At 40.7% G+C, this 27,843-nt stretch overlaps 1 protein-coding gene across 1 annotated transcript in view; it reads left to right on the top strand.

Moving 5' to 3' along the window:
- Positions 1-27,843, top strand: part of thsd7aa (thrombospondin, type I, domain containing 7Aa) — a 414,658-nt gene that overhangs the window by 289,446 nt on the left and 97,369 nt on the right. The window contains exons 7-9 of the mRNA XM_069913740.1: positions 8,212-8,403; positions 10,854-11,088; positions 22,787-22,902. Coding sequence (XP_069769841.1) covers positions 8,212-8,403; positions 10,854-11,088; positions 22,787-22,902 — 543 coding nt within the window. The remainder of the gene's footprint in view (positions 1-8,211; positions 8,404-10,853; positions 11,089-22,786; positions 22,903-27,843) is intronic.

Below are 27,843 nucleotides of genomic sequence, written 5' to 3'. Positions count from 1 at the left end.
TTGCCCTTCAACAGCCTCTAATGCAGCAGCAATGGTTAAAGCATCAGTGAGTTCCAACTCACTCCCTCTTTCCAGTAGACGTCTTCTGAGTTTATCTGATCTGCAGTGGTGTACGACTTGATCCAATAATTGGTTGTCAAAATCAGCTGGCATGTAATTGCATCCAACAGCTAGCTGGCGTAGTCTCGTCACGTACTGAGCAATTGTCTGGCCATCTTCTTGACTCATTCTCCGAAACAAATGGCGTTGAAATGTAGCATTTGGTGTCACTACATAGTGTGCATTTAATGCATCTACCGCTTTCCGGTACTCATCCTTTCTTCCAGTATTCAAAAGTGTCCTAAATGTTTCCAGAACTGCAGGTCCAGCAGTGAAAAGAAGTAACGCCCTCCTCTGCTTTTTTTGTTCAACTGTACCGGTATCTAGAAATAGGCCAAGACTGTCTGCGTAGGATTCAAATTCTTCCAGCCATGCTTTCCACTTCACACTTACAGTACTTGCATCACCCGTTGGGTCAAAATGAGCAATTCCACGATGTGTTAGAAAGTCACCGTCTGCACCAGCCATGAGAAAATATTCCAGCCCCAAAAGTACTGAGTCAAATAGAAAATTCTTATCACCGTGAAGTTTTCTGTAATCCTCTGTAATCTTGTTTAGTCTTTAATTTTCTTCAAGCTTCTTTCATCCTCGTCGCCAATGTCACATTTGTGGCCCGAAATGTGAAGTTAATAAAACATTAAACACAAGTTTTATCAGGTAAACTTCTCAGTGGCTTTATTTTCCGTTTCCTTTGTTCTCCTGCTTGTGTTCTTATATCTCTCTCTCATACCACGTGACTTCCGGTACATCTCATACATATTCATTATCATGACAGGGTCTTCTCCAGATATACTGAGAACAAGGCAGAGGGTAGAAATACTTCAAAACCGAGATCCAATTAGGGTGATATAACAACACAAATGGTAATGGACTATTTACTGTAGAAAGGTGGTAGTGTACTCATAATGAAACATTGTGAGTATTTGTGTTGGCCCTGGCCTCACTTAAACATTTTTGGTAAGAGTGCAAAATTTTGATGAGCACTGTTCTACACTTTAGAGATTTGCAATATTCCAGCCTCCTCCAGCTGGGATATTCTTCTGGTAGTGTTGGCAGTCAAACAGAGGCACCGTCCTGGCATCTATTTATTGAACCAGGACCTATATGATTCTGAATGAACGTGGGAGATGTTTCCTTCTCCCTCATGTTCTTCTGCCTCCCATGACAGCCAGAATGTATTTTGCTGCTGTTTAGCTGTCTGGGTGAGCGTGCCTTTAAGAGCTCATGGCATTCTTCAATTGTGAACAGCATGTTTCCAGCAATTGCGTAAAATTGAATGTCATCCCATTTTAAAGCATTATTATGGTTATTAATCGTGTTGTTTTAGCAATTTGTCATGCTTTTTGTAGGGGTTTAAATGGGCATTAAACATATTGGATGTTCACAAGGTCAAAAATTGATAAAATTTAGTTACCTGGCTTTTACAAGCTTCCTTGTTCTGACTCATGATATGTCATTGAACATGTAAGGACAAGGACAAACCTTGAGACCTTCTGTGATTTCTTCAAAAATCCAGGGCTTCTCAGTGCTCAATAAGATATTGTGAACTCTGTCATCACTGTAATCTGATCAGTACGAATTTCCTGTTCCTGTCAAGGGAAACCTGTGACCTGGGTCAGTTCTGCTGTTATTGCTGTTGGAACATCATGCTTGCACAGCTGTAGTTCCTATTGCTTTCAATCAAAGATAAAAACATAAATGTTTTTCACTGGCTTAAATTCAAAAGCAAGCTATTTCCTTAACCATTTTTATGGAGGTGAGGACCCTCAACTCTTCTTCTACATTGATGACTACTTTGGTGTTGTCTCATATACCTATGTTGAGCTCGTTGACTTCATCCACTTTGTTGTCAACTTCTACCCCGACCTCAAATTCACTTGGTCCATCTCTAACCGCACTTTCCCTTTGCTCGCTCTCTCTGACTCCATTTCAGGATACAAACTCTCGACAGACTAAAAACCCATCAAATCCCACAGCTACCTCGACTACACCTCTTCCCACCCTGTCCTCTGTAAGAATTCCATTCCATTCTCTCAATTCCTCTGCCTCCTTCGCATCTGCACTCAGGGTGAGGACTTCCATGCAAGATCATCAGAGATGTCCTTCTTTTATAAACAATATGGCTTTCGGAACTCACCCACCTATTCTACATTACCTGCATATTTGGCCTAGCTCCCTTCAATCCCACACACACCAAGGACAGGATTCCTCTTGTCCTCACCTACCACCTCAGCAACCTCCACATCCAACACATCCTCTTCTTCCATTTCTGCCACCAACTACATAATCCCACCAATAGACACATATTCCCCTCTCCTCCCCCCCTCCCTCTGCCTTCCGCAAGGACTTCTCCCCCCACTGTGACTCCCTTGTCCAGTCCTCCTCTTGTGTCCACACCTCCTCCCTCAACACCGTTCAGGGCCCCAAACAGTCCTTCCAAGTGAAACAACATTTCACTTGAGACTCTGCAGGGGTCTTCTACTGCATCCGTTGCTCCTACTGTGGTCTCCTCGACTTCAAAGACACTGGACACAGACTGGAGATTGCTTTCTTGATCTGCTTGGCTCTATCCACCCCAGTCGCGTGGATCTCCAGTGGCCATCCATTTCAATTCTCCATGCCATTCCCTTGCTGACATGTCTGCCAATAGTCTTATACACTACCAAACTGGTAAATTGGAGAAACAACACCTCATCTTCTGACTGTGCACCCTCCATCTGAATGGCATTAACATCAATTTCTCCGGCTTTCATTTAAACCCCTCCCCCCTTCCCCTGTTGCCTTTCTCTTTGTCTGTCCCTCCATTCAGTCTCCTTTTACACAAACATGATAAATTCTTACTGTAATGATAGTGATCGTGGTTGCAAGGCAACTAGCAATGCCTTACTGTTTGATTATACATGACTGCCACCAGGGGCTGACACAGAGCAGGAGATACACAGTATTCAGAGCTGTAATGGAGACTTGCAGCCTCCTGTGCTCTTCAATCCAACTTTAAAGTAAAGAACCTTTCCTTCATCCATGTGTTGTCTTAAGAACTCATACATACAAATACAAGATGAAACACTTACCTCATCCCTTATCATTTCCAGCAAACACCTTTTGTTAGTTTCCCCCATTGCCTGAATTCTAGACTTTCTGAGATTTCCTGCTTCTGGCTTATTTTGCTTATTCCTTGAACAAGGACTCGGGTCCAAAATGTCGGCGATATATCTTTCTCTCATGTGGACTCTGAAAAGACCGACTGAGCTCCTCCAGTTTTTTGGTGTGTTTTTACTACAATCACAGCATCTGCAGACTTTCGTGTTTCACTCATTTCCTTATCCATGTTGCTTTCAGCTTCAGCCACACCTTCTTATCATTAACATTTGTAGTTCAAGGGCTTTAATCAAGTTTGAGTGCATGGCAATCAATTTAATGGAAGTTCATTTATGTCCTCATTTGTTAATATTTTATAATAGTAAATAAGGCTTTTAACATCTTACTTCATATTTAATGATAATATACTATTTCAACCATTGCTATTGTTCTCATTCATATTTCTCATTATTTTGGGGAACTTATTGCAATTTACATTCCTAAATTTGATTTCTGGATTTCAGGTTCATATTTCAGATTTATTGTCAGAGTACATACATGGCACTACATATAACCCAGAGATTCCTTTTTCTTGCGGACATGGCAGAATTGCCACTAATTGGTAGTTTAAAAAATTAACTGTTCACAGCATAAAACATGTAAACAAACAAATATCTGTGAACAGATAATGAATGTAAAGTAACTGTGCAATATAGAGAGGACAAAAATAAAAATCAATAAAGTACACAAGTAAGAGTGCTTAAATGAGCCTCTGAGTTTGTTGTTGAGAAGTCAAATGGTGGAGGGGGTAGCAGCTGTAACTGAGCCTGGTGGTGTGAGTCTTGTGGCACCTATACTTCTTTCCTGATGGCAGCAACGAGAAAAGAGCATGTGCTGGGTGGTGTGAGTCTTTGATAATTGCTGCTGCTCTCCGACAGTAGTGTTCCCTGTAGATGCACTCAGTGGTGGGGAGGGTTTTGCCTGTGATGCACTGGGCTGTGTCCACTACCTTTTTGAAGGCTTTATGCTCAGTGATATTGGTGTTCCCATACCAGAATGTGATTTAGCCAGTCAGCACACTTTCCTCCACACCTCTGTAAAGTTTTATTTTTGAAAATACTTTGAGAAAGAGTAATTGGGATAAACATTAGGCAGCCCACTAATTATTAAAATATGATTTCTTCCATTTAGTCTTGAAATAAAGTGCACTTGTTTGACCGATATTGGTGCAAGGGTTTATAGCTATGTATCTGAACATTACAACATTTCATTCATTTTAGAAAGTCTAACATGGGTAGGACCTACACTGTGAATGGGTAATGTTCTGGGAAGTGTTGTGGAGCAGCAGGATCTTGGTCAACAGGTACATAATCCCTTGAAAGTGGCATCACAGGTGGATAGGATGGTCAAAATGTTTTTCAGCACATTGGCCTTAATCAGACCCAGACTATTGAGTATAGAGGTTAGGAAGTAGTGTTGCAGATGTATACCACATTGCTGAGGCCATATTTGGTGTATTGTGCTCACTTTTGGTCACTGTGCTATTGGAAAGCTTAAATTTAAATTTAGACATTCAGCACAGTAACAGGCCATTATGCCATGCCACCCAACTTACATCCCCGGTACTTTTGTTTTTGAATGGTGGGAGGAAACCAAAGCCCCCAGGGAAAACCCATGCAGACTTGGGGAGAACATACAAACTCCTTACAGATATCAAGCTGGATATTGCGCCGAGAAGATTTATGAGGATGTTGCCAGGACTTACGGGTCTTGAGCTTTAGTGAGAGACTGAGAAGGCTAGGGCTTTATTTTTGGAGAGCATAGGAGGATGAGGGGAGATGTACAAAATCATGAGAGGAATAGATCGGGTGGACACACAGAACCATTTGTCCAGAGTAGGGGAATCGGGAACAAGAGGATATAGGTTTAATGTAAAACTTAATAGGAACCCAAGGGGTAACTTTTTTTTTTAACACAGAGGGTGAATGCCGGAGGAGGTGGTTGAGGCAGGTACTAGAGCAATGCTAAAACATTTGGATGGATATGAGGTTTGTATAGGTTTAGTAGGATATGAGTCAAATGCAAGCAGGCGGGGCTAGTGTGGATGGAGCATTTTAGTCAATGTAGGCAAGATGGGAGGTAGGGTCAGTGTTCACACTGTTTGACACAATAACTATAAATACTGATGGTGTAAATTCCTCCATACTAAATAATATGCTTTCGTTTCTTTTACATTATTCAAAATTCTTTATTATTTAAAGAATGTTTTCAATTTTAGGTCGAATAAAAATGAATCCATTCATACTAAAGTTTCACGTCTTCACATCTCATGACTGAAGATTTGACATGAGAATGAGCCAGGAACCTATGCCTAGTGCTTTTGATTTTAACTCCAATTTGCAAGGAAATCATAATCTTTGCTGAGCACCTCTTCAGTTTTAAGCTGAAAGGGGAAAGGTTTAGGGGGAGCATAAGGGGGAACTTCCTCACTCAGAGTGGTGGGAGTCTGGATTGAGTTGCCATCTGATGTGGTGAATGCAGTTTTAATAATAAATTGGATAAATGCATGAATGGGAGAGATCTGAAGGGTTATGGAGTGGGAGCAGGTCAATTGGACTAGCAGAATGAAGGTTGGCATAGTCTAGAAGGGCTGAAAGGGATTTTTATGCTGCAGTGCTCTACGTCAAATTTCTTTGGGCTTAGAATATCCCAGAGAATTTTAGATCCAGAACATTGATGCTGAGGCAAGTATGGCAAGGGTGTGGGGCAGAAAATAACCATGACTGCTACTAATGAGTAGCAATATTTTTGCCTCTGTCTCTCAGGGATCTAAATTAATTTGAATTAATTGGTCATAGAGTTGTCCAGCATTGAAATTTGTCCACACTGACAAAGCTACTCTCGTTTGCTTGCGTTTGGCTCATATCCCCTCTGAAACTTTCCTCTGCCTAAATGTATTTTCAATTGCCCTAACTTCTACCACTTTCATCTACAAGTTATTATCGTGTTGAAAAGGCATTTGGATAGATATATTGATAGGAAGGACTTAAAAGGATACGGGCCAAATGCAAGCAATTACGATGAGCCCAGAATGCCTATTTGTTTAGCATGGACAAGTTGGGCTGAAGGGCCTGTTCTACAACTCTGTAATTATAGTTCATATTAACTGTATTGATAAATGTTATTTATAAATATCTGGACATCAATGGCAAGATCAGCATTTATGAGCCATCCCTTATTACATTTGATAAAACAAATATTGCAACATCAAGTTAAAATCAGGCAAGACATTGGTAAAGGTCACACATGGAATATTAGGTACAGTTTTGATTAGCTTGATAAAGGAAGGATATTATGTTGTTTGAAAGCTACATAAGAAGCTTATGAAGTTGTTGCTGGGATTAAGCAAGCTGAGTTATCGTGAAAGACTGGGAAAACTTGGCCTTTTTTCCTTAGAGTGTAGATGATTGAGAGAAGATCTTGTAGAAAGTTTATTAATCATGAGGGGCATTGATAAGGTGAATAATGGGCAGTCTCTTTCATGGAGTCACAGTATCTAAGACGTAAGATGGGTAGGATTCTGAAGGGTCATAAGGTGACAGCTCCTTATTCAGAGGGTAGTGAGCATATCGAACGAGCTGGAAGACAAAGAAATAGAGGCAGGTATGTGAGCAATTTTTAAAAAACACAGATAATTACATGAATTGGAGGGATAGAGACAAGTTGGACTAAAAAAGGGGACACGTTGTTTGAAATGGACAACTTATTTTTGTCATGTAATTTTCTTGAATTGCTATGTCCTTCACAGATAGGTAAATGACACAATGCTGTTGGGCACGGAGTTCTTGGATTTAGACTCTGTGATGATGAAAGACTGGTGATATGCTTTTGAATCAGGGAAATATGTGATTTGGAGGGGAACATAGGCTATTGCACTGGATTTATCCTTCTTGGTGATCAAGGCTTTAGGTTTGGATAGTGTTCTGTGAGTAACTGCATTTTATTTTATAGATGGTGCACACAATATGTACCAAAAGTAAATTAAAAAAAAATACCTTGACTTAAGGTTTCACTTCAGAGAATTCAGCACAAAATGCAAACAAACACTTTCCTTCAATGCTCAGGAAGTATTCCACAGTGGTAGATGTTTTTGGGAGGAGACCTTAAACTACAGTCTTATCTTCCCCCTCATTTGAGCAACAATATTGAAGCAGAATAGGGGTGCTATTCCAGTTATCTTGGGCAAAATATATCTTAACCAATATCACTGTAAAAAGATCATCTTTATTACATTGATTTTGTCACCTTTATTTTTTTTTTATTTAATAAAAAATTAGATATTCAGCACAATAGCAGGCCATTTTGGCCCACGAGTTCACATTACCCAATTTACCCACCCAATTAAACTACACCACTAGTATGTTTTGAATGGTGGGAGGAAACTGGAGCCCCCGGAGAAAACCCATTCAGACACGGGGAGAACATGCAAACTTCTTACAAACAGTGTGGAATTCAAACCCAGGTCTAGTCCCAATTGGTGGTGCTGTAAAGGCATTGCGTTAACTGCTATACCAACCGTCCTGCCATTCTGTGTAACATCCTGCAGTGTTTCCCAAAATTGAAGTTACATTCATTAAAAACTGTTTTGATATCTCTGCTATGTGTTCTCTAATTGCATTTTCTTTCCTTATCAGGCAGTTTTATCGTAATAAAGATGCTTGCAATATTAACTAAGATTTTAATGTTGCATATCCCTTCATCGTCACAACTCTAACAACTTATATGAGAAAAAATTCGACTTCAGTTAACTTTTGGGATTTTAAGTGTATATGGTATTTGATTTGGAATGCAAAAAGTGTTATTCATTGAATGAAACAAATATTCTCAATTGAAATAGTACAATAAAATAAGCTAGTTATTAATGTATTAATCTTTTACTTTCCCTGAATGTTTACGTTTTTGATCACGTGAATGATGATTTCTTTTCTTTCAATCTGGATTGATCATTTATTTTTGTTGATTTATTTTTTCCAGGAGAAGTTGTAGACAGAAATTTGTGCAGAGAAGCGACCTATCCTGTAACATTCCCATGTGACATACCATGCCCACGAGGCTGCGTCCTTAGTAAATGGTCAGGGTGGTCATCCTGCTCCTATACCTGCTCTGGAAAAACTACAGAGGGTAAACAGATGCGTGCACGTTCAATTCTGGCATATGCAGATGAAGGTAGGATTTTCATCCATTAAAACAAAGAGCTCTCTTTAATAGAAAAAAGGCAAAAAATAATTAATGGATTTCACAACGCTTAATAACCAGCATTATCTGTTTATATTCAATCAACTTGTTATATTATTAAATTTACAAATTGATGGAATTCAGTTTGTTGAATGGGTGCATAGCTATTTTTAATAAGGAAAAGATCAGAGATTTGTGCAATTACCAAATTAATGTTTAACTTTTTAAAATTTAATTTGAAGGTACAGCACTGTAACTGATGATTTCAGCCCATGCGCCTGGGCTACCCGTATACACCAAACCCCATATGTTTTTGGAGGGTGGGAAAAAAGCGGAGCATCCAGAGGAAACCCACATAGAAATCGGGAGAGCATACAAACTCTGTACAGAGAGTGCCAGATTCAAACCGGTTTTGCTGGCACTGTAGTAGAATTGCACTAACCACTATGTTAACTATACAAATGTATACTTCACCAAATGTGTTTTTTTTTTTGTTCAGTTTAATCATGTTGACAGGTGTCAGGGTTTGAGTTACAGAGAAAGGTTGAGCAGCCTGGGGCTTTTTTCTCTGGAGCGTAGAAGATTGAGGGGGGAATTGATGGAGGTGTTCAAGATTTTAAAAGGGACAGAGAGATTCAACGTGGATAGGCTTTTTCAATTAAGAATGGGGGGTATTTAAACCAGAGGCCATGGTTTGAGATGGCAGGGGGAAAATTATAAGGGAAACATGAGGGGAAATTTCTTCACGCAAAGGGTGGTTGGGATGTGGAATAAGCTTCTGGCAGAGGTGGTTGAAGCAAGGACGTTATTTACATTTAAGGAAAGACTGGATAATTACATGGAGGGGAGAGGATTGGAGGGGTATGGACCAGGTGCTGGTCAGTGGGTCTAGGAGGATGGGGATTTGTTTTGACATGGACTAGTAGGGCCAAACTGGCCTGTTCTGTGCTGTATATGGTTATATGAGAATCCTTCAGCTTATATACATGTGATTATAAATAATTACCTCCCTGAGAGTGGCTGGTGATTATTTTTTCTGCACTGTTATCTTTTTAACTCAATGTCTCGTAGGTGATATTTTCCTTTAATTTTCAAATTTGTTAATTTACATTTATTATCCAAAGCATATTATGATTTCATTGCCTTATATCATTGACCCCTAGTTCATGAACCATTTAATGTGAAAGCTGATGATTCCATACCATGCTTATCTAAAATAGTGGATTGATATTTTGTTCCAGGCCTACTACAGTGTATAGCTGTTTCCTGTTAGATGTGTGATAACTTGGGACAAGTTATGAGTAAATTAGGTTCCACTACTTTCAGCCATAAAACCAAGAAACACTGAGTTGATTGAAAGTCGACCATTAAACACAAGAGCTTTCAGCAACTCACCAAGGCTCCTTAGACATCACCTCTACAAGCCAGAAGGACAAGGACAGCAAAAGCATTGGGGTGGCCACCACCTGGAAGTTGCCTTCCATCCTGATTTAGAAATAGATCATCATCCCTTCAATATCGTTGGCTCAAAAATCCTGAAACTCCCTCCCTTAACTGTATTCTGGGTATACCATCTTCTGCAGGTCAGTTCGGGATTGGCAAATAATTTCTGGATCAGCCTACAAAGTCCACATCTCTTGAATTAATAAAATTAAATTGTCTAAATAGAATTTGTTTGCACTGTTTTCTCAATTAAAAAAAAATTGAACTCAATGAAATGATATGTTATTTTACAAAAAATGGATTAGAAATTAAAGATATTAAAATATTCACATACAATTATAATGAGAGCACCCATGCCTTGTAAAAGATTAAAAAAAACACCTACAACAATATAACATCAATGTGCCATGACACAGGAAATGAGATAATAATTGTAAAAGGGCAGATAGGTAGATAAATAATAAATTATAAATATAATTGTGTGAAATCCAGTTCATTATATCGGATAGGATTAATTGATCTCTGCAATAAGTAACTTCTTTACATGTTAATGAGGCACCACGGTAGAAGGCCCTTCCAGCCCACCAAACCTATCTTACCTGATCATACCTCTCCATTCACAGAGCCTTCTCCCTGTTTACTGGTGTGCCCTCCCTCCCTTCTCCTCTTCCTGCCTGTAGGACTGTTCTCCTCCCCCTGCCCTTTCCACCACCATTTTGTTCTGGTGCCTCTCTACACCTTGCTCATATCTTAATAATGTTTAAGCCTGAAATGTTGGTTATGTATTTTTATCTTTATGTAAAGTATGCTGTTGGACCTGCTAAGTTTCTTCAGCATTGCGTTTTTTAATCTATTAGCTGCTTTATTGAATGAGATCTAGCTTCAAACTGCACCCAGAATTATTTTTAAAAAAGCAAAAACATATTTTATTGCGATGACTTTTAACAATGTTTTTTTAAAGACAAAAACTGTTTTTAATCTATTCTGTTTTTCAATAGGAGTAGCACAGTGCCCAAACAGTAGTGCCTTGCAGGAAGTACGCAGCTGTAATGAGAATCCTTGTGTTATACATCACTGGCAGACTGGCCCATGGGGCTCCTGTATTGAAGATGCGTCTGTTGCTGGTCTTAATTCAAGCACCAGCTGGAGTGGCGAGGCAGCCTGTGCTGTGGGGATGCAAACCAGAAAGGTTATTTGTGTGAGAGTCAACGTGGGACAAGTTGGACCAAAAAAGTAAAATCATCATGAATCCTTATTAAAACTGTTGTAATGTTTGCTTTGTTTGAAAGTTAGCTATTTAAAGTAATGTGTTCTTCAACTCCACAAACTAAAGTATTTGCAAGGCTAAATGTAATATAAATCCATGAGATCCTTACTAATTTAGAAGTCTGGATGGACCACATGGTTGGACTATAAATTTCTTCTCCCATTGATATAAGCATGAGTATGAAGTTTTATTGTCATATACATAAGTACAATGTCCAAATACACCAAATTTCTTACTTGGGACAGCCAAAAGAAAGATCACAACAAGAATACAAATTATATCACTACAATATGCCATGACATGGAAAATCAGATAACAAATATAAAAGGGTAGATAAATAGATAAATAAAATTATAATTATAATTGTGGAAATCTAGTTCATTGTGTAGCATTCGTATAATTTGATGTCTGCAAAGTTATTATTTTAACATTGCTCCACAGTAGAAGGCCCTTCCAGACCATAAAACCTGTGCAGCCCAATTATACCTAATTAACCTACCAACCCTGTACGCTTTGGTAAGTAGTGAATGGTACTATATAAATCTAAGCCTTTCCTTAAATTTAAGTTGGCCTAATCCCAATCAATTGCTGTCAGGATTTGGGCAGACAAATCAATATTATGCATTAATATCCACAGTAAAGGCTGGTCATGATTAATATCAGCTCTGTAACATTTTCACATTTTTTTCCAGAGAATTCATTGCAAACCTCAAAACTAACATCTCAAATGAATTTGAGAGCAGTGCTGCAGTGTTTGATAAATCGTTAAACTGAGGCCTTGTAAGCTCTCTCGGGTAAATTAAAAGGTTGCTTAATACAATTTTTTTTAAAAAGATGAAAGGTGTTTTCCATGGTGTACAGGCCAATATTTATCTCCCAACTAATGTGACAAAAAGAGATAGTTGATCACTGCTGCTTACAGCAACTTCTAATGTACAATTTGGCCTTAACTGTGAAGATAGTTCAAAAATTGTTTACTCGCTATAAAACCCTTTGATGCATCCTGAAAGGGAAGTGCAACATAGCACCTAAATGCAAGTGTTTCCTTGCATCTCACAAATGAAAACTAGACCAAAGGACATATTTGAAGCAAATACACAAAAATACTGGAAGAAACTCAACAGGTCCTCTAGTGTCCATGGGAGGCAAAGATATATAACCAAAGTTTTTGGCCTGAGCCTTTCATCAAGGTACAAACAAGAGGAATAGCTGGACATGGATAGGAGGGCAGAAGAGAAAAGCTGAGAATTGATCGAGGGAGGGGTTAGCTCTGTGTATGTAGAGCCACAGGAAAGATAAAGGAATAGGGAGAGAGAGAGAGAGAGAGAGAAAGAGAGGAGAGAGAGAGACAGGGTGGGGGGTTGATGGACACTGAAGACTCCGTAGTTAATGCTACCTGGCTGGAAAGTGCCTAGATGAAATTTGAAGTATTGTTCCTCCAATTTGCAACTGCTTGCAGTACATGAGACCATGGACAGACAAGCTAGCATGGGAATGGGGTGGGGAAATTAAATGGATTGCCACTGGTAGGTCCCTGATATTACAGTAGACAGGGCTGGTGTTCAACAAAATAATCTCCCAATCTGTATCCAGCCTCTCTATAGAATCATAGAACAATTACAGCACAGAAACCGGCCACCTCACCTCCCTCGTCTGTCCCAAACTATTTTTTTTTCCTCATTCTACTGACCTGCACCCAGCCCATAGTCCTCCATACCTCTCCCATCCATGAACCTTTCCAAATTCTTCTTCATGTTAAGAATGAGTCCACTTTTACCACTTCAGCTGGAAGTTCGTTCCACGCTCTACCATCTGAAGTAGAGGAGATCACTGCAGTGTGCAGTTGATTCACAAGTGAAGTGTTGCTTCAATTAGAAGGACTGTTTATGGCCCAAAATGATGTTCAGGGAGGAGGTGTGGTCACGTGTAGCATTTCTTTTGGTCACAGGGTAGGTACCAAGGGGGCGATTGGTGGGGAGTGGAATGGATGAGGGAATCACAGAGGGTGTAGACTCTGCAGAAGGTGGAATTGGGAGGAGAAGTGAAGATGTGTCTCATGGTGGGATCACATTGTAGGTGGCCAAAATTGTGGAGGATGTGGAAGCTGGTGGAGAGGTTGGTGAGGACAAGGGAATCCTGTCCTTGTTCCATCTGGGGGCAGGGGGGGCCAGAGCAGATGTGTGGGAAATGGAGAATATGTGTTTGGGAAGGCCAAGTTAATGTTATTAAAGTGAAAGCCACATTTTATTTGAAGAAGGGGGACATCCCTCATCTCACAATAGAAACCCTTGTCCTCGGAGCAGATGCGATGGACATGGTGGAATTGTGAGAAAGGAATAGAATCCTTTCTGGGGACTGAGTGAGAAGAGATACAGTCGAGATAACTATGGAAGTGAACTATACCTTTGGCTTTTGAAGTACAGTCATGCACAAATTTAATCAGTGTTGAAAGTGAAGAATTTTACATTGATTCTTTCTCTTGTGATTTTAGTCACAAGACTTGGTTAAGGATTTTGCATTGTAATTAATCATTGGTTCATAAAAAATGTCTGTTGGGAATTTGTCTGAGATGAAGACAGAGTAGAGAAAGGGGAGAGGGTTTCTAGAGTTGGACCAAGTAAATTTGTGGTTAAGGTCAAAATTGGCAGCAAATGGATACATTTGATAAGCTGATCATGGATGCATGAGGCACCACCAATATAGTAGTCAATGTAGCCTGTGCTCCTCCATCTGCCCCTGTGAGCGCTGCTGCATGAATAATTCTGACACTAAGTCCACAGACTGTACAACAGGCTTTAATTTGCTTAAACTTCTACACACCAGGTCTCTGTATATTCCTGGCTCTGTGTCTGACTGTTCCCCAAAGGGGCCGGTTTGAGTCTTTGAACGGGCCAGCGATTGACAGCAGGCTGATGGGGCCAGCCTCCCAGGTTGTCAACCTGCAGCTACAGTGGCTGTCCCCTACAGTAGGCTGGTAGGAGTGTGGCCAGTGTCGTGGTTGTATCACCACAGCCCCTTCTTTCTTCTCCGCTTCCCGCCTTTTTATTCAGGCACCTGCCTGCTTTCACCTGCCTCAGGCCCGAAACATTGGTTATTTGTTTTCCCCTCATATGGATGCTGTGGGAGCTGCTGAGTTTCTCCAGCACTTTTGTGCATTAACTACAATCACATCTGCTGACTTTCTTGTTTCACATATATTTGAAGCACTGTCTAAAAACTTGGGAAAAGGGCTTCATTTTAAACATCATTGAATCACAGACATTGAATTATGGCAAGATTTTCTTCTTGGTACTGTTAACCTGTAACAATCTGCACAGTGTTCTAGATTTTATTTGTTGCGTGAAATGACTTGCTGGAGAGAATGCTAAACAAACAATTTCACTATACCTTGATACGTGTGACAATAAGTGCAAAAAAAAATGAGAACAATACTGCTGGAAGATCAAAAAATTGCCCTCATGAATCTGCAGCTTGCTTTGCATTGCATCTATTGTTTGCACCATTAACATTCATATACAGTAAAATCCTTGGTATCAGGCACCTATGAAGATTAGTGGATGCCGGATAATTGAAATTTCTGGTTGCTTGAGATTTTATGCTGCGTGATTGGCGAACAAACAGCAAGGTGCGCCAATTTTAATCTTCTGTGTTTTTTACCTTTTTTATTTTCTGTGCTTTTTTTGGTGGTTGCTTGAGGCTGTCAGTTGCTTGATTCCAGATAAAGTGGTTTTACTGTAATTAAAAGTTGCTAAATTCTCTACTGAACCCTTTGTTTCTTTTGATATTCTTGGACGCTGGGCAAGCAAGTGACATGGCCTGTCCATTGGAACTGCCTGAAGACAATTGGGTCTTTGATGCCTTCATAGAGAGGATGACATCATTTGTTTGCTTTTCCTGCCAGTGTATATTGCCATACTGCAATCCACTGAAGAGGTACTGGGCTTCTCCTCCAGGAAAAACAAGGACTGGTTCGACGATAAAAACCAGAAAATCCAGGAGCTGCTGGCAAAGAAGCGAGCTGCCCACCAGGCTCACCTTGCAAAGCCGTCCTGGCCAGAGAAGAAACAAGCCTTCCGTCGCACATGCAGCCATCTTCAGCGCAAAATCCGGGAGATCCAAAATGAGTGGTGGACTAGCCTCGCCAAACGAACCCAGCTCAGCGCGGACATTGGCGACTTCAGGGGTTTTTACGAGGCTCTAAAGGCTGTGTACGGCCCCTCACCTCAAGTCCAAAGCCTGCTGCGCAGCTCAGACGGCAAAATCCTCCTCAGCAACAAGTGATGGTCAGAACACTTCCAATCTCTTTTCAGTGCCAACCGCTCAGTCCAAGAACCTGCCCTGCTCCAGCTCCCTCAACAGCCCTTAAGGCTAGAGCTGGATGAGGTCCTCACCCGGGAAGAGACGTATAAGGCAATTGAACAACTAAAAAGTGGCAAAGCAGCAGGTATGGATGGAATCCCCCCCAGAGGTCTGGAAGGCTGGCAGCAAAACTCTGCATGCCAAACTGCATGAGTTTTTCATGCTCTGCTGGGACCAAGGAAAGCTGACTCAGGACCTTTGATGCCATCATCATCACCATGTACAAAAACAAAGGCGAGAAATCAGACTGCTCAAACTACAGGGGAATCAAGCTGCTCTCCATTGCAGGCAAAATCTTCGCTAGGATTCTCCTAAATAGAATAATACCTAGTGTCGCCGAGAATGTTCTCCCAGAATCACAGTGCGGCATTCGCGCAATCAGAGGAACTACTGACACGGTCTTTGCCCTCAGACAGCTCCAAGAAAAGTGCAGAGAACAAAACAAAGGACTCTACATCACCTTTGTTGACCTCACCAAAGCCTTCGACACCGTGAGCAGGAAAGGGCTTTGGCAAATACTAGAGTGCCTTGGATGCCCCCCAAAGTTCCTCAGCACGGTTATCCAACTGCACAAAAACCAACAAGGTCGGGTCAGATACAGCAATGAGCTCTCTAAACCCTTCTCCATTAACAATGGCGTGAAGCAAGGCTGCATTCTCGCACCAACCCTCTTTTCAATCTTCTTCAGCATGATGCTGAAACAAGCCATGAAAGACCTCAACAATGAAGACGCTGTTTACATCCGGTACCGCACGGATGGCAGCCTCTTAAATCTGAGGCGCCTGCAAGCTCACACCAAGACACAAGAGCAACTTGTCCGTGAACTACTCTTTGCAGACGATGCCACTTTAGTTGCCCATTCAGAGCCAGCTCGTCAGCGCTTGACGTCCTGATTTGCGGAAACTGCCAAAATGTTTGGCCTGGAAGTCGGCCTGAAGAAAACTGAGGTCCTCCATCAGCCAGCTCCCCACCATGACTACCAGCCCCCCCACATCTCCATCGGGCACACAAAACTCAAGATGGTCAACCAGTTTACCTATCTTGGCTGCACAATTTCATCGGATGTAAGGATCGACAAAGAGATAGACAACAGACTCGCCAAGGCAAATAGCGCCTTTGGAAGACTACACAAAAGAGTCTGGAAAAACAACCAACTGAAAAACCTCACAAAGATTAGCGTATACAGAGCCGTTGTCATACCCACACTCCTGTTCAGCTCTGAATCATGGGTCCTTTACCGGCATCACCTATGGCTCCTAGAACGCTTCCACCAGCATTGTCTCCGCTCCATCCTCAACATTCATTGGAGCGACTTCATCTCCAACATTGAAGTACTCGAGATGGCAGAGGCCGACAACATCGAATCCACGCTGCTGAAGATCAAACTGCGCTGGGTAGGTCACGTCTCCAGAATGAAGGACCATCGCCTTCCCAAGATCGTGTCATATGGAGAGCTCTCCACTGGCCACTAAGACAGAGGTGCACCAAAGAAAAGGTACAAGGACTGCCTAAAGAAATCTCTTGGTGCCTGCCATATTGACCACCGCCAGTGGGCTGATATCGCTTCAAACCGTGCATCTTGGCGCCTCACTGTTCAGCGGGCAGTGACCTCCTTTGAAGAAGACTGCAGAGCCCACCTCACTGTCAAAAGACAAAGGAGGAAAAACCCAACACCCAACCCCAATCAACCAATTTTCCCTTGCAACCCCTGCAACCGTGTCTGCCTGTCCCGCATCGGACTTGTCAGCTACAAACGAGCCTGCAGCTGATGTGGACATTACCCCTCCATAAATCTTCGTCCGCGAAGCCAAGCCAAAGAATATTTGAAGAACTTTGAAGAGATGACATTGGTGATATACATATCTCTGGCATTTTGCTATGGCTCCTGTAGGTTATATATGCCTGTTAAGCATTCAAGAAAGCTTCACTGTCCATTAAACCAACTCAATGGTTGCACTCATGCACAGAAGGATATAATGAACTTCTTCATCCATGTCTGCATTCCCTGAGAAGTGGTCACATTCACACTGACTCATGGGCATACCTGGACCACATTTATTCAGAAGGAACTATAAGGGTGACATTAAGCACTTTGAATCCTTAAGCCCAGCGTAAATGGTGAATAGCGCTCACCACCTCCAAAACTATCCATCCAACTGTTCACATCAAACACCTCCTAATAATCTATGCTGGAGTTTGCAGATCCCACATTGTCCTTCCTCACTGAGGCCCCTTAGAACTGACATATCAGGGCAAAGGGACTACTCAAGAAGAAAATATAGATGACTCTTCCAATACAGGGATCAAAACTAAACAAATCAAAGCATAATTGTAATGTGTAACAATCAGAACTCAATACTGACAATTTAGCTTCTGACATTTCCACAGATAATGGTATAGAATTTATGTGAGTTCAAATGTGGAAATTAAAAAAAAAAAACTTGACCCTTGGTATTAAGATACACAGCCACCAACGAAAGATATTTAATTACAAGAAAAAAATGTTCAAAATCAGAAAAAACAGATATGGTGGATCTGAGGTCAAGGTGTTATATGCAAGATTGCTTTGAAGAAGGAGTTCATTATTGTGTCTGAAATAATGACTGGAGCCACCAGGTGCAATGAACCAAACAATTAATTTACTAAGTTTAAATCAAACACATTTACATAGCAGGGAGAGAGAGCCTGCAGCTTGGCGCCTGCTCTCTTCACGGTACTCCACTCTAATGACCTCATAGTACCTGCACATGTGCAGTGCAACCTTATAGGTACAGAGGCTGCAGCACGATTGCAGCAGGACAGCTGATAGCAGTGGCTGTCTACATCCCCTTTCTTCAGCCAATGCTCTCACACATCACATTAAGTACCTTCATTTACTTTTCCAATAACAAATATACAAAACATATACATCAACCCAGTTCAGCCCCGATACTTTGGGTTTGGCTTGCATTGACGCCCAACACGCATTTTGTAGAAGCCCTCTTTGGAGGGGTTAGGGTCACTGTTGGTGACGCTCATATCTTCCTCTTGTGCTGTGGCTAGGTTCTTAGTGTTTCTGGGCTTGTCAAAGAATGTCTGGGTTTTGCGATGGGGAAGGTTATTTTACAGGGAGGATGTGCCTTCTGTTCCTCCTGTAGGTTTTCCATTGACATGGTATTCGTCGTCCGGGTCACTCCATCTATGCTCCGGTTCCAGGTAATTGATGTCTTTCCTGAGTCCAGTCCATGTCAAGGTCTGCAGTCTGGACCTGCTGCAATGGTTCTGTCTTCTGCAGCTCTGGCATTGCTGGCCATATCCTGGGCATATCTCTTGCCTCGGAATGTGGTCCCTTCCGCAGTTGCCGTACTCCATCCTGGGTAGAGTGTTTGGGGAGGCGGGTATCTTCTCTGGTCCTCCGGTCATTGTTCACTTGCCAGTTCCGCCTGTACTGTATCAATACTTGCGGTCAGCTGTTGGGGAGCAGCCAGTCTTTTACTGATGGTAAATGGTGATGGTCTCTTCCAAAGTTAACTCACCATTTCGCAGGAGCGCTTTTCTCATGTAATCATCACAAATTCCGCAGACCATCCAGTCTTTGATTAACTTATCACAAAGCGTACCAAAGTAACAGGTTTTGGCTTTAATTTTCAAATCGCTCACATAGGAGTGCATGAACTCGCCAGGCTTTTGGTCCCTCCTATTAAACTCTCACATTTCTCTGGCAGTTGCACGTTTCTCTAAACTTGCATTTTAGGCACTCGGGGTCCTCCCTCATTGAGGCTGGATGAGTCACAAAATTCCCCTCACGCACCTCGCCTGTTTAAATGAATGACCTCTCTCAATAGCTTCCGAGCCCACCAAATTCAACAGAAAGTACACTCTGACACGGGCAGGCTTATTGCTGTGTGCAGCCACTATAAAAATGTCATACTCCTGTTTGAACACGTGCCAGTTCTCTGCCACGTTTCCTTTGAACGCCATGGGGTTGGGCTGTCTGAACACGTCGGTCATTTTGAAGTTTCACAAATGTGGTTTTAATTACTCACTGTAGTAGTTCTTCAGTTGTGAGGCTTCACTTCTGACACCATGTTCATGACAATGATCGGTACAGTGAACCAAACAATGAACTTTACTAAGAATAAATCAAACATATTAACATGACAAGGAGAGAAAGCCTGCAGCTTGGAGTCTGTTCTCTTCACAGTACTCCACTCTAATGACCTCGCAGTACCTGCACAGTGCATCCTTGTAGGTACGGAGGCTACAGTGCGATTGCAATGGGAGTAGGACAGCTAATAGCAGTGACTGCCTACAGAAGGTATGGTGGAAGATTAAATAGTGGTTAGAAAGTGATGAAATTCAAGTTTCAGAAAAAAATAAATCTGGAGGGAAGTTTCTGTTTGGCATCTGCAAGTGCTAGTTGCTAAGTTGGATGTTTCCAATTTAGTAATAAGTAGTTTCAGATTTTGTTGTAGGATTTGAGTTAGGAAAAGGAAACTTTTAAGGAAATACAGAGAATAAGCAGTTGGTATCTTCCCTTCATCAAAATCATTCACATTCAAGTTCATCCTGAAAAGGAGAGTAGATCCAAATTTTATCTGATCTCGGCCAGCAGGAATTGGTGAGGAGTAAATCTCAAATCTCCACGGTCTATTATTTGAAGACTTCCTCTGTTAGCTTCTATCAATGGGTCCCCTTTTTAGATATCATGTTTTTTTCCCATATCCTGACAGAATTTCTCATTCTTATTTCAGTGAAATTATGTCACTGAAGCTTAAAGACTCTCAATTTACAATCATTGGACAGGGCATTGAGTACAAAAGTTGGGATCTCATAATACAGCTGTAGATTCATTTGGTGAGACTACGCTTAGATTACATTGTGCTCTTCTGGTTGCCCAGCTATACGAAGCTCAGCAATATATTGGAAGGAGGTCAGAGATTTACTAGGATATTGCCAGGATTAGAGAGCTGGATTTAGGAAGAGGTTGTATCATCTGTGTTTTTATTCACCTCTAAAAAAAGATTGGCTGTGTTGCCAGAGCAGTTATAATAGCATAGCTGCTATTGGTGTGGAGACAAAAGCACTCTTCTGAAAGGTTCCATTGTTCATTCCTAATGGTGGTAGCTCCAGTTAGAGGAGCCAATGTAAACTAAAATCCTGCAACCAAGGGTCTGTGACCCAGATGGTGGCATCTGTGTCAGGTAGCGACCACATTGCGTTGCATTCTCCCGGGAGCAGCGGACTGGTGCAGGGCACCAGAAAGGGGGAGAACACGTGCCCCCATTAAAAAGAAGCAGAGGAGATGACTCTACAGGGTGATGATCATGGTGGCGGACCAGAAAGGAGCTCAGTGGCTGAGGGACAGTGGGTTGCTGGCAACTTGCATTCGGGGTGCCCACACAGGCTGTAGACTGGCTCATGGGAACTAGATATCAGAGCCAGGATTTGAGGAGGGTGCTGAGTGCAAGAATGGAGCTGAAAGCATCCTGATTGTGTCAAAAGTTTGGATTTGGAGCTTGGGTTGCCGATGGATTGAACAGATGTCTATGCAGCTGCAGAGGCTGCAGAAACACTGGAAGCAAATCAACACTCAGTGACTCTGAAGGGAGTCTCTTTTGCTTCTCTCTTACTGTAAGGGGCATTGGATGACACTAACTGCCTTACGGCAGGCAGAAGGCATTTCATGTAACATATGCTCAGTACAGTACAACTCCATTATCTGAAATCAGATACTCCGAAATCCTCATTTTAAAAAATTGGATAAATGAGGATATCCAAAACAAATCGGAAATCCTCATTTATCCAAAAGTTTTTTGGAGTCAAACCAACCGGGGTGATCGGCCTGCCGGCGGCAGCAAGGACCTCAGTGGGGAGATGTTGGTGATTGGTGGTGGCGTGGTTTTCCCTGGGATCTCTGGTTTCCTCCCACCATTCAAAATCTTCCAGGGGCTGTAAATTAATTGGGTGTAATTGAGTGGCACGGGCTCATGGGCCAAAAGGGCCTAAAAATAATACCTTAGAAAATCAGAGAGCTCAAACCAAACACATAGCTACATACAATTTATGCTGCTTGTATCAATGGAGAATCAGCAACATTTCTACATACTTCACAGGGAAATTACCTGGGAGCATTTTGAGACATTACCCTTATTTATCAAAACAAAATAGATGAATATTATATGAAAATGCAACATTGACAAATCCTGTCAATTTAATGATAAATATTTAATTCTTAGAAAAATATACAATTTCAATTGTGAAACAAAGATTGCAACAGATCAAGGATTGCCTTAACGATCCTGAAGGGCAAATATCACCTTTAATGTTTACTTTATAAAATTAGTCAGCCTACATTTATTGGCTGAATGCAGTATGTGATTTACAAAAGTAATTACAAAATAAATATGACATTGTACTGAATCTAATTACGGTTACGTTGTGTCTGATTTCATATGAAGAATGCAAAACTGATGAGAGTGTTATGTTTTTGCCTGATGTCTTTTTTCACTATTGTAACAGAATTTAAACCTTTCGAACAACGGAAAGGTCAAGTAAAATGCCTAATTGATTTATGAACAAGCAGGAACCTTCAAAATAAATGTTAATTTTGTACAGGTTCTCCAAGGAAACAATCAAATGAGATCTGACCTAATAAATCAAAACTTCTTTTGCAGCTCAAAGGTTTTTCTCTGCAATTGATAAGATTACAATGAGCTTGTCACATGAGCAAAGCACTTCATTTGAACTATTTGTTCACCTTTCCTAATCTACCTCTTTGTAGAATCCAAACAATTCACATAATTATTATTTGTTTTATTTTGGTTGAAGGAATTACATTTCCTCCCAAATTAATTTTGTATGGCAAAAAGCTTTTTTTCAAATAAAATACTGATCTATTACCTTGTACATTCATCTGCAGCCTGATTACAGTAAAACTATGTAAGGGTATTCATAAAATTAATGGAACCAATTTAATCTACACCAAACACAGGGGATTTGGTTGTCAATGCTAATTCTCCTAATTTTACTTCCCAAACTGAAAGCAACCTTTCTGTGAATCTGTTCATGAGAGTAGAAACTTTCAGTTTGCGGTCAGAAGTGGTTGGAGATAAGGCTTGGATTTTCCATTTGTAACTAATGGACCTTTTGAACTTAAGTTATGATTTTTTTAAACACCTCCTTCAGAAACAACCAATCAATCTCCATTTAACTCTGGTGTTACAATTAAAAAGGTGTGAAAATGTATGATGCTAAACTGTACAAAATAACTTGCATATTTTGCCACCAATGAGGAAATAATGAAAGATCTGCTGTTTGTCTCAGATGCCCTGAGAGTCTACGACCAGACACAGTAAGACCATGTCTTCTACCCTGTAGAAAGGACTGCATTGTTACATCTTACAGCGATTGGACACCTTGTCCATTATCATGCAAAGATGGTGAGTAATTATGTTTGTTAAATTACAAGTTTAACTGTGATGGAGAAAGAAAATGTATCACCAATTTGTAAAATAGAGGACAGATATCAACTTTGTGTACATGAGAAAGAGACCATGACAGCTTAAAGTTCAAGTGTATTTATCATCCAATTGGAACAAGACAAACTGATTGAACAATGTTCTCTGGTCCATGGTGCAAAACCACACAAACACACAGACAGACATAACACATATAAAGACAAACATGACATACACACAGATACACTGAACCCATAAACATGTCCTAAATACATATATTTTAAAAATAAATATTATCAATAAATAATAGAGTCATGGGGTGTTGTAGCAGTTTAGCAGTCATTCAGCAGTCTCAATTCCCAATGAGGAGAAGCTGTTCCTCACTCAGCCTGGTGGTTCCGGCTTTAATACTTTTCTTTCCTGAAGGGAAAAGCTGGATGATGTGTGCGGGGTGGTTGGGGTCCTCACCGATTTTGTGAGCTCTCTTTAAATAATGAACCTCTTAAATCACATCAATGGTGGGGAAAGGAGACCCCAGTTATCTTCTCTGCCATTTATATGGTCCTGTGAATTGATGTTTTACACTACAGCAACCATAGCACAAAATGATGCAGCTGGCCAGGACTCTCTCAATAGAGCTCCTGTGGAAAGTTATCAGAATGGTGGCCAGTAACCTTGCCTGCTTCATCCTTCTAAGTAAGAGCAGTTGCCATTGTGCCTTCCTAACAAGTGAGGATATGTGTCCAGGATAGGTCATTTTTTAAATAGACAGAGGAACTTGGTTCTAAACATTATTTCCACTATCAATCTATTAATGTTTTGTGGAATATAGTCATTTCAGGTTCCCCTGTAGTCAACAGTCATCCTCTTTGTCTTGTCCACATTGAGACTCGGGCTGTTATTCTCACACCACTTTATGAGATTTTCCACCTCTTCTCTGTAGTGCAACTCCTCGTTGTTGCTGATGAGGCCAACTACTGTTGTGTCATCTGCAAACTTGATGACGCTGTTGGAGCTGGATCTGATGTTGCAGTCATTGGTCAGCTGTACTAACAGGAGAAGCCCTAAGGTGCACCAGTGCTTAGCATAGTGATGGTGTTCAATGTCCTGCTGCCAACCCAGACAGACTGCTCTTTCTGTTTGAAAGTCCAGAATCCAGTTACAGAGAGAAATGTTGAATCCCAGTGATAGCAGCTTCTCCACGAGCTTCTGATGGTGTAGTGGACAGTGAAAAAGGATACCTAAATTTAGTTGGGTGGGTAGGCCAAGGAGTAATAAATGGCCAAGGAGTAATAAATGTGAGAGAGCAAGACTTGGAGAGCATTGTAGAAAGGAAATCTAGGAGTGTAGGAACATAATTCTCTTAGTCTCACAGGTGGAGAAGGAAGCATTTGTCATGATTGCCTTTATTGGGTGAGATATTGAGGACAATGTTGGGATCCCATGATACAGTTATACAAGGTGTTGGTGAGACTTGTATGGATTACATTGAATCAGTGTATTGATCAGAAGGGTTGAAAAAGACCAAATACAGGGAAATGGGACTAACTCAAAATGCCAACTTGGTCAGTATGTATGTGTTGGATCAAATGGCCAGTTCCAAGCTGCCTGACTCTATAATCAAGGCATAATTCCAATAAATCATTTTAGTTTCAGCTGCAAATTTAACTAAGCTGGTTTTGAGTCCATTTGGTACAAACATCATACACGTTCCACATATTTTGCAAACAGTACGTGATCAAATTTACAATTGAAAGCTGATGCTCGATGAATCACAAATCATTTCTAACTTTATCATGAAAGGCTTCAGCAACAAAATCATCTTCCAAAAGCAGAAAGGTGTTATGTCTCCGTGTTACTTTGGAGGCTTCTTAAATAACTGAGAGATGCAAAATTCAAAAAACAGTAGAGACTTTACTTACTGATGTCTTCCACCATCTCAGGAAACTGTTCACACACTCTCATATACATATTCCCCACAGTGGTGCACTAGTGTTACTACAGGGAGAAGTGTGTATTCTTACATGGTTAAAAAATAGTTCACATTATCCTGACTATATAACACAAGGTGATTTGATGCTCACATTTTTCAAATTGGATAGCATCCTCATCTTGACCATTCTTTCATGCAGTACTTTTGCCATCCCATTTTTTTTTTCTATCCATTTTAATTGTATTTACCTGATAATATTTCAAACATTTGGAAAACCTTGGTCTTGTTTGATTCTGCTTTAATAGTGTAAAAAGTGTGTAACCAACCAACAGCCAGCCCAGATAACTATATCAGGCATGGACTGAATTTTTCTGGCATTATTAGCAGCCATCTACTCAAACATGGGCCCCTTTTGTTAAATGACAATTAAAAAAAAATTCTAGGTTAACTTAGGCTTTTTAATGGGTTTATGCTTTATTCATCCAAAATCACTGTTGTGAAACCAAGAGCATCAAGAATACGCTTTGACACCATTCCACATCCCATTACATCCACAACTTGCTCTCAACCTTTGCCACACATACATTTATATTTGAAAATATCTCACAAACCTAAGCTCAAATTGAACAAATTTGGTCTGAACACCAATTTTGGGACCCTGTTGTAATGGACTCAAATTATACACACTCTGTTTCCATGTCCCAGAACAAATGTATTTACTACCTGGCTGGAAAAATGGGTGAGTAGATCCAGTTTTTAAATTCCTCTGACTTTCATTCCATTAATTACAGTAGAATTGGGGAATCAAATTGTATCAAGAGAAAGTGATCAGCATCTACCTAGTAAAACACAAAATTCTGGAGAAAATCAGCAGGTCAGGCAGCGTCCACAGAAGCCAGTAGAAAGTAAATGTTTCGGCCCAAAATCCTTGATGAGGAATAGCAAGAAACGGGCAGGCACCTGAATGAAAAGGGTGTGGAGGAGCACAGGTTCGCAAGTGATAAGTGAATACAGGTGATGTGGGGGGTGGAATGGAATAAATACTAAGAGGATATGAGGCAAAAGAAGGAAGAGACAGAGGGCTAAGCAAGATTTAGTCTCATAGGGGGAAGAAAAGAATTAGAGAGCTAACCCATTGAGTTTTTGTTTTTCAGCAGCGATATTTCCTTTTTCAGTTTATGTGGCATCTACGTGGCACACGTACACATGCTTCGCCCCCCCCACTCCCAAAATTAGAAACAAGTGTGAGTTAAGCACAATCCTAGAGACCAGTTTTCCCAAAAACAAACACAGATTTTCATCAGAGATGACCCTCTAGTGGTAATAAAAAATCATCAGAAAATCCAAAGGTGGGTTAAGTGCACAGATTATTTGGATTGTGATGAAAAGAATCAAGTTACATTTGCGGTAATTCAATAATATGATGCCTGGAAGGAATGTCTGTTGGGAAATCACAAACTGGCAGCCATGATTTTCCTTCCATTAATATTATTAAATTATAGGCAGATATCATGGGATGCATCTCAAGATATTGCAAGATGCTCTTCCTTTAGAGCTTTTCTCCACTGGGATCAATGGTTTTTAAACTCATCTGTATTTCTTTCTTACATATATTAAAGATTTTAGGGGCAAGCAGTTTTTCCAAGCTGGATATATAATGTATGGTAGCCTAGCATGTGGTTTATTAATGGGCCTGCATATGAGACCCAAGGTGATTCCTGTCTGTATGTGCATGAAGTCCTTTTCTCATATAATTCCATATCATCTAGCTTTGCAAGGGCAGAGAAGAAGGTCAAAATGTCAAGAATGAAATCAATGGATTAGTAGGGAGGTAGGTGAGATCATAAGCTACTGGTGAAATCAAGGCTAAGCAATGGAGATGAGGAATCTGAGCACCTGGCTAGGAGTTGATGCTTAAAAATCTGAAGGGTCAATCTGCAGCTCATGTCAAGTGCCTGACTCCACGATTATGTGCCTAATCAGGCTCGTTAGGTCTCAGCCTCACATTCACTGAGAAGGCCTGCTTCTGTACTCATGGTTTACACTATCCACCAACTGCACATGCTTGACTGAATGTCACAAGAGTGGCGAATGTTTTGCGTATCTAGATGCAGCTGTGTAATGGTGTGGTCATGTCCCATTCAAATGGAAAGCACAAATTACATATGTCAAAATGTGGCAATACATTTTTCAGAAATAAAAATTAAAGCAAGCCCAAATGAAATTTCATTCACTGGCTGAACACATTCTGTCAGAATAAAATACTCTTTAGCTTGTAGAGCAGTGAATGTGACAGAGCAGTGTTTTATTGGTGACAACGTGACATTCTTGGAGTGGGACTTGAACTGACAAATTACAGAATCAAAACTGAGAATAATATTAATTGAACCAGAGTTCATAGAGGTGAAATTCATAAAGATTGATTACAAAAGAATTAAGAAACAAATAAGAAAACTATGAGTCCTAGCAGAGATTGGGGATGGCGTGGTTCACGATTCAGTTGATGCACCACTGTTACAGTACCATGGACAGGAATTCTAATCCCGCATTGTCCATAAGGAGTTTGTACATTTTCCCTGTGTTCCCGTGGGTTTTCTCTGGGTGTCTCCGTTTCCTCCGACCCTTCAAAACGTACTGAGGTTGTAGGTTATTTGGATGTAACTGGGCAGCACAGGCTCGTTGGCCAGAAGGGCATTATCATCCTGTACATATAAATCTAAATATATTTGTCAGCAAGATCAGATTCATAAATCCAGATATTGTTCTCTTTAATGAATCATATCCAATTGTCCATTCATCAGGTACCACCATAAAAAAATCTGGGTTTTTCTTATGTGGCTTTTGAAAAGGAATATTATTATGCACTACATTTTAGTGTTGCATTTGCCTACTGCAATACTTGCATTAATATTCAACCACTTGCTGAATATCATTGCTACCACAGTATAATTTCCTAACAGCTTGCTATTTAAAAGATCCATTAAAAATTT

The sequence above is a fragment of the Narcine bancroftii genome, chromosome 1 (assembly GCF_036971445.1).
Source record: "Narcine bancroftii isolate sNarBan1 chromosome 1, sNarBan1.hap1, whole genome shotgun sequence".
NCBI lineage: Eukaryota > Metazoa > Chordata > Chondrichthyes > Torpediniformes > Narcinidae > Narcine > Narcine bancroftii.
Note: the sequence above shows the minus strand (reverse complement) of the source record. Positions and strands in the feature narration are given on the sequence as shown.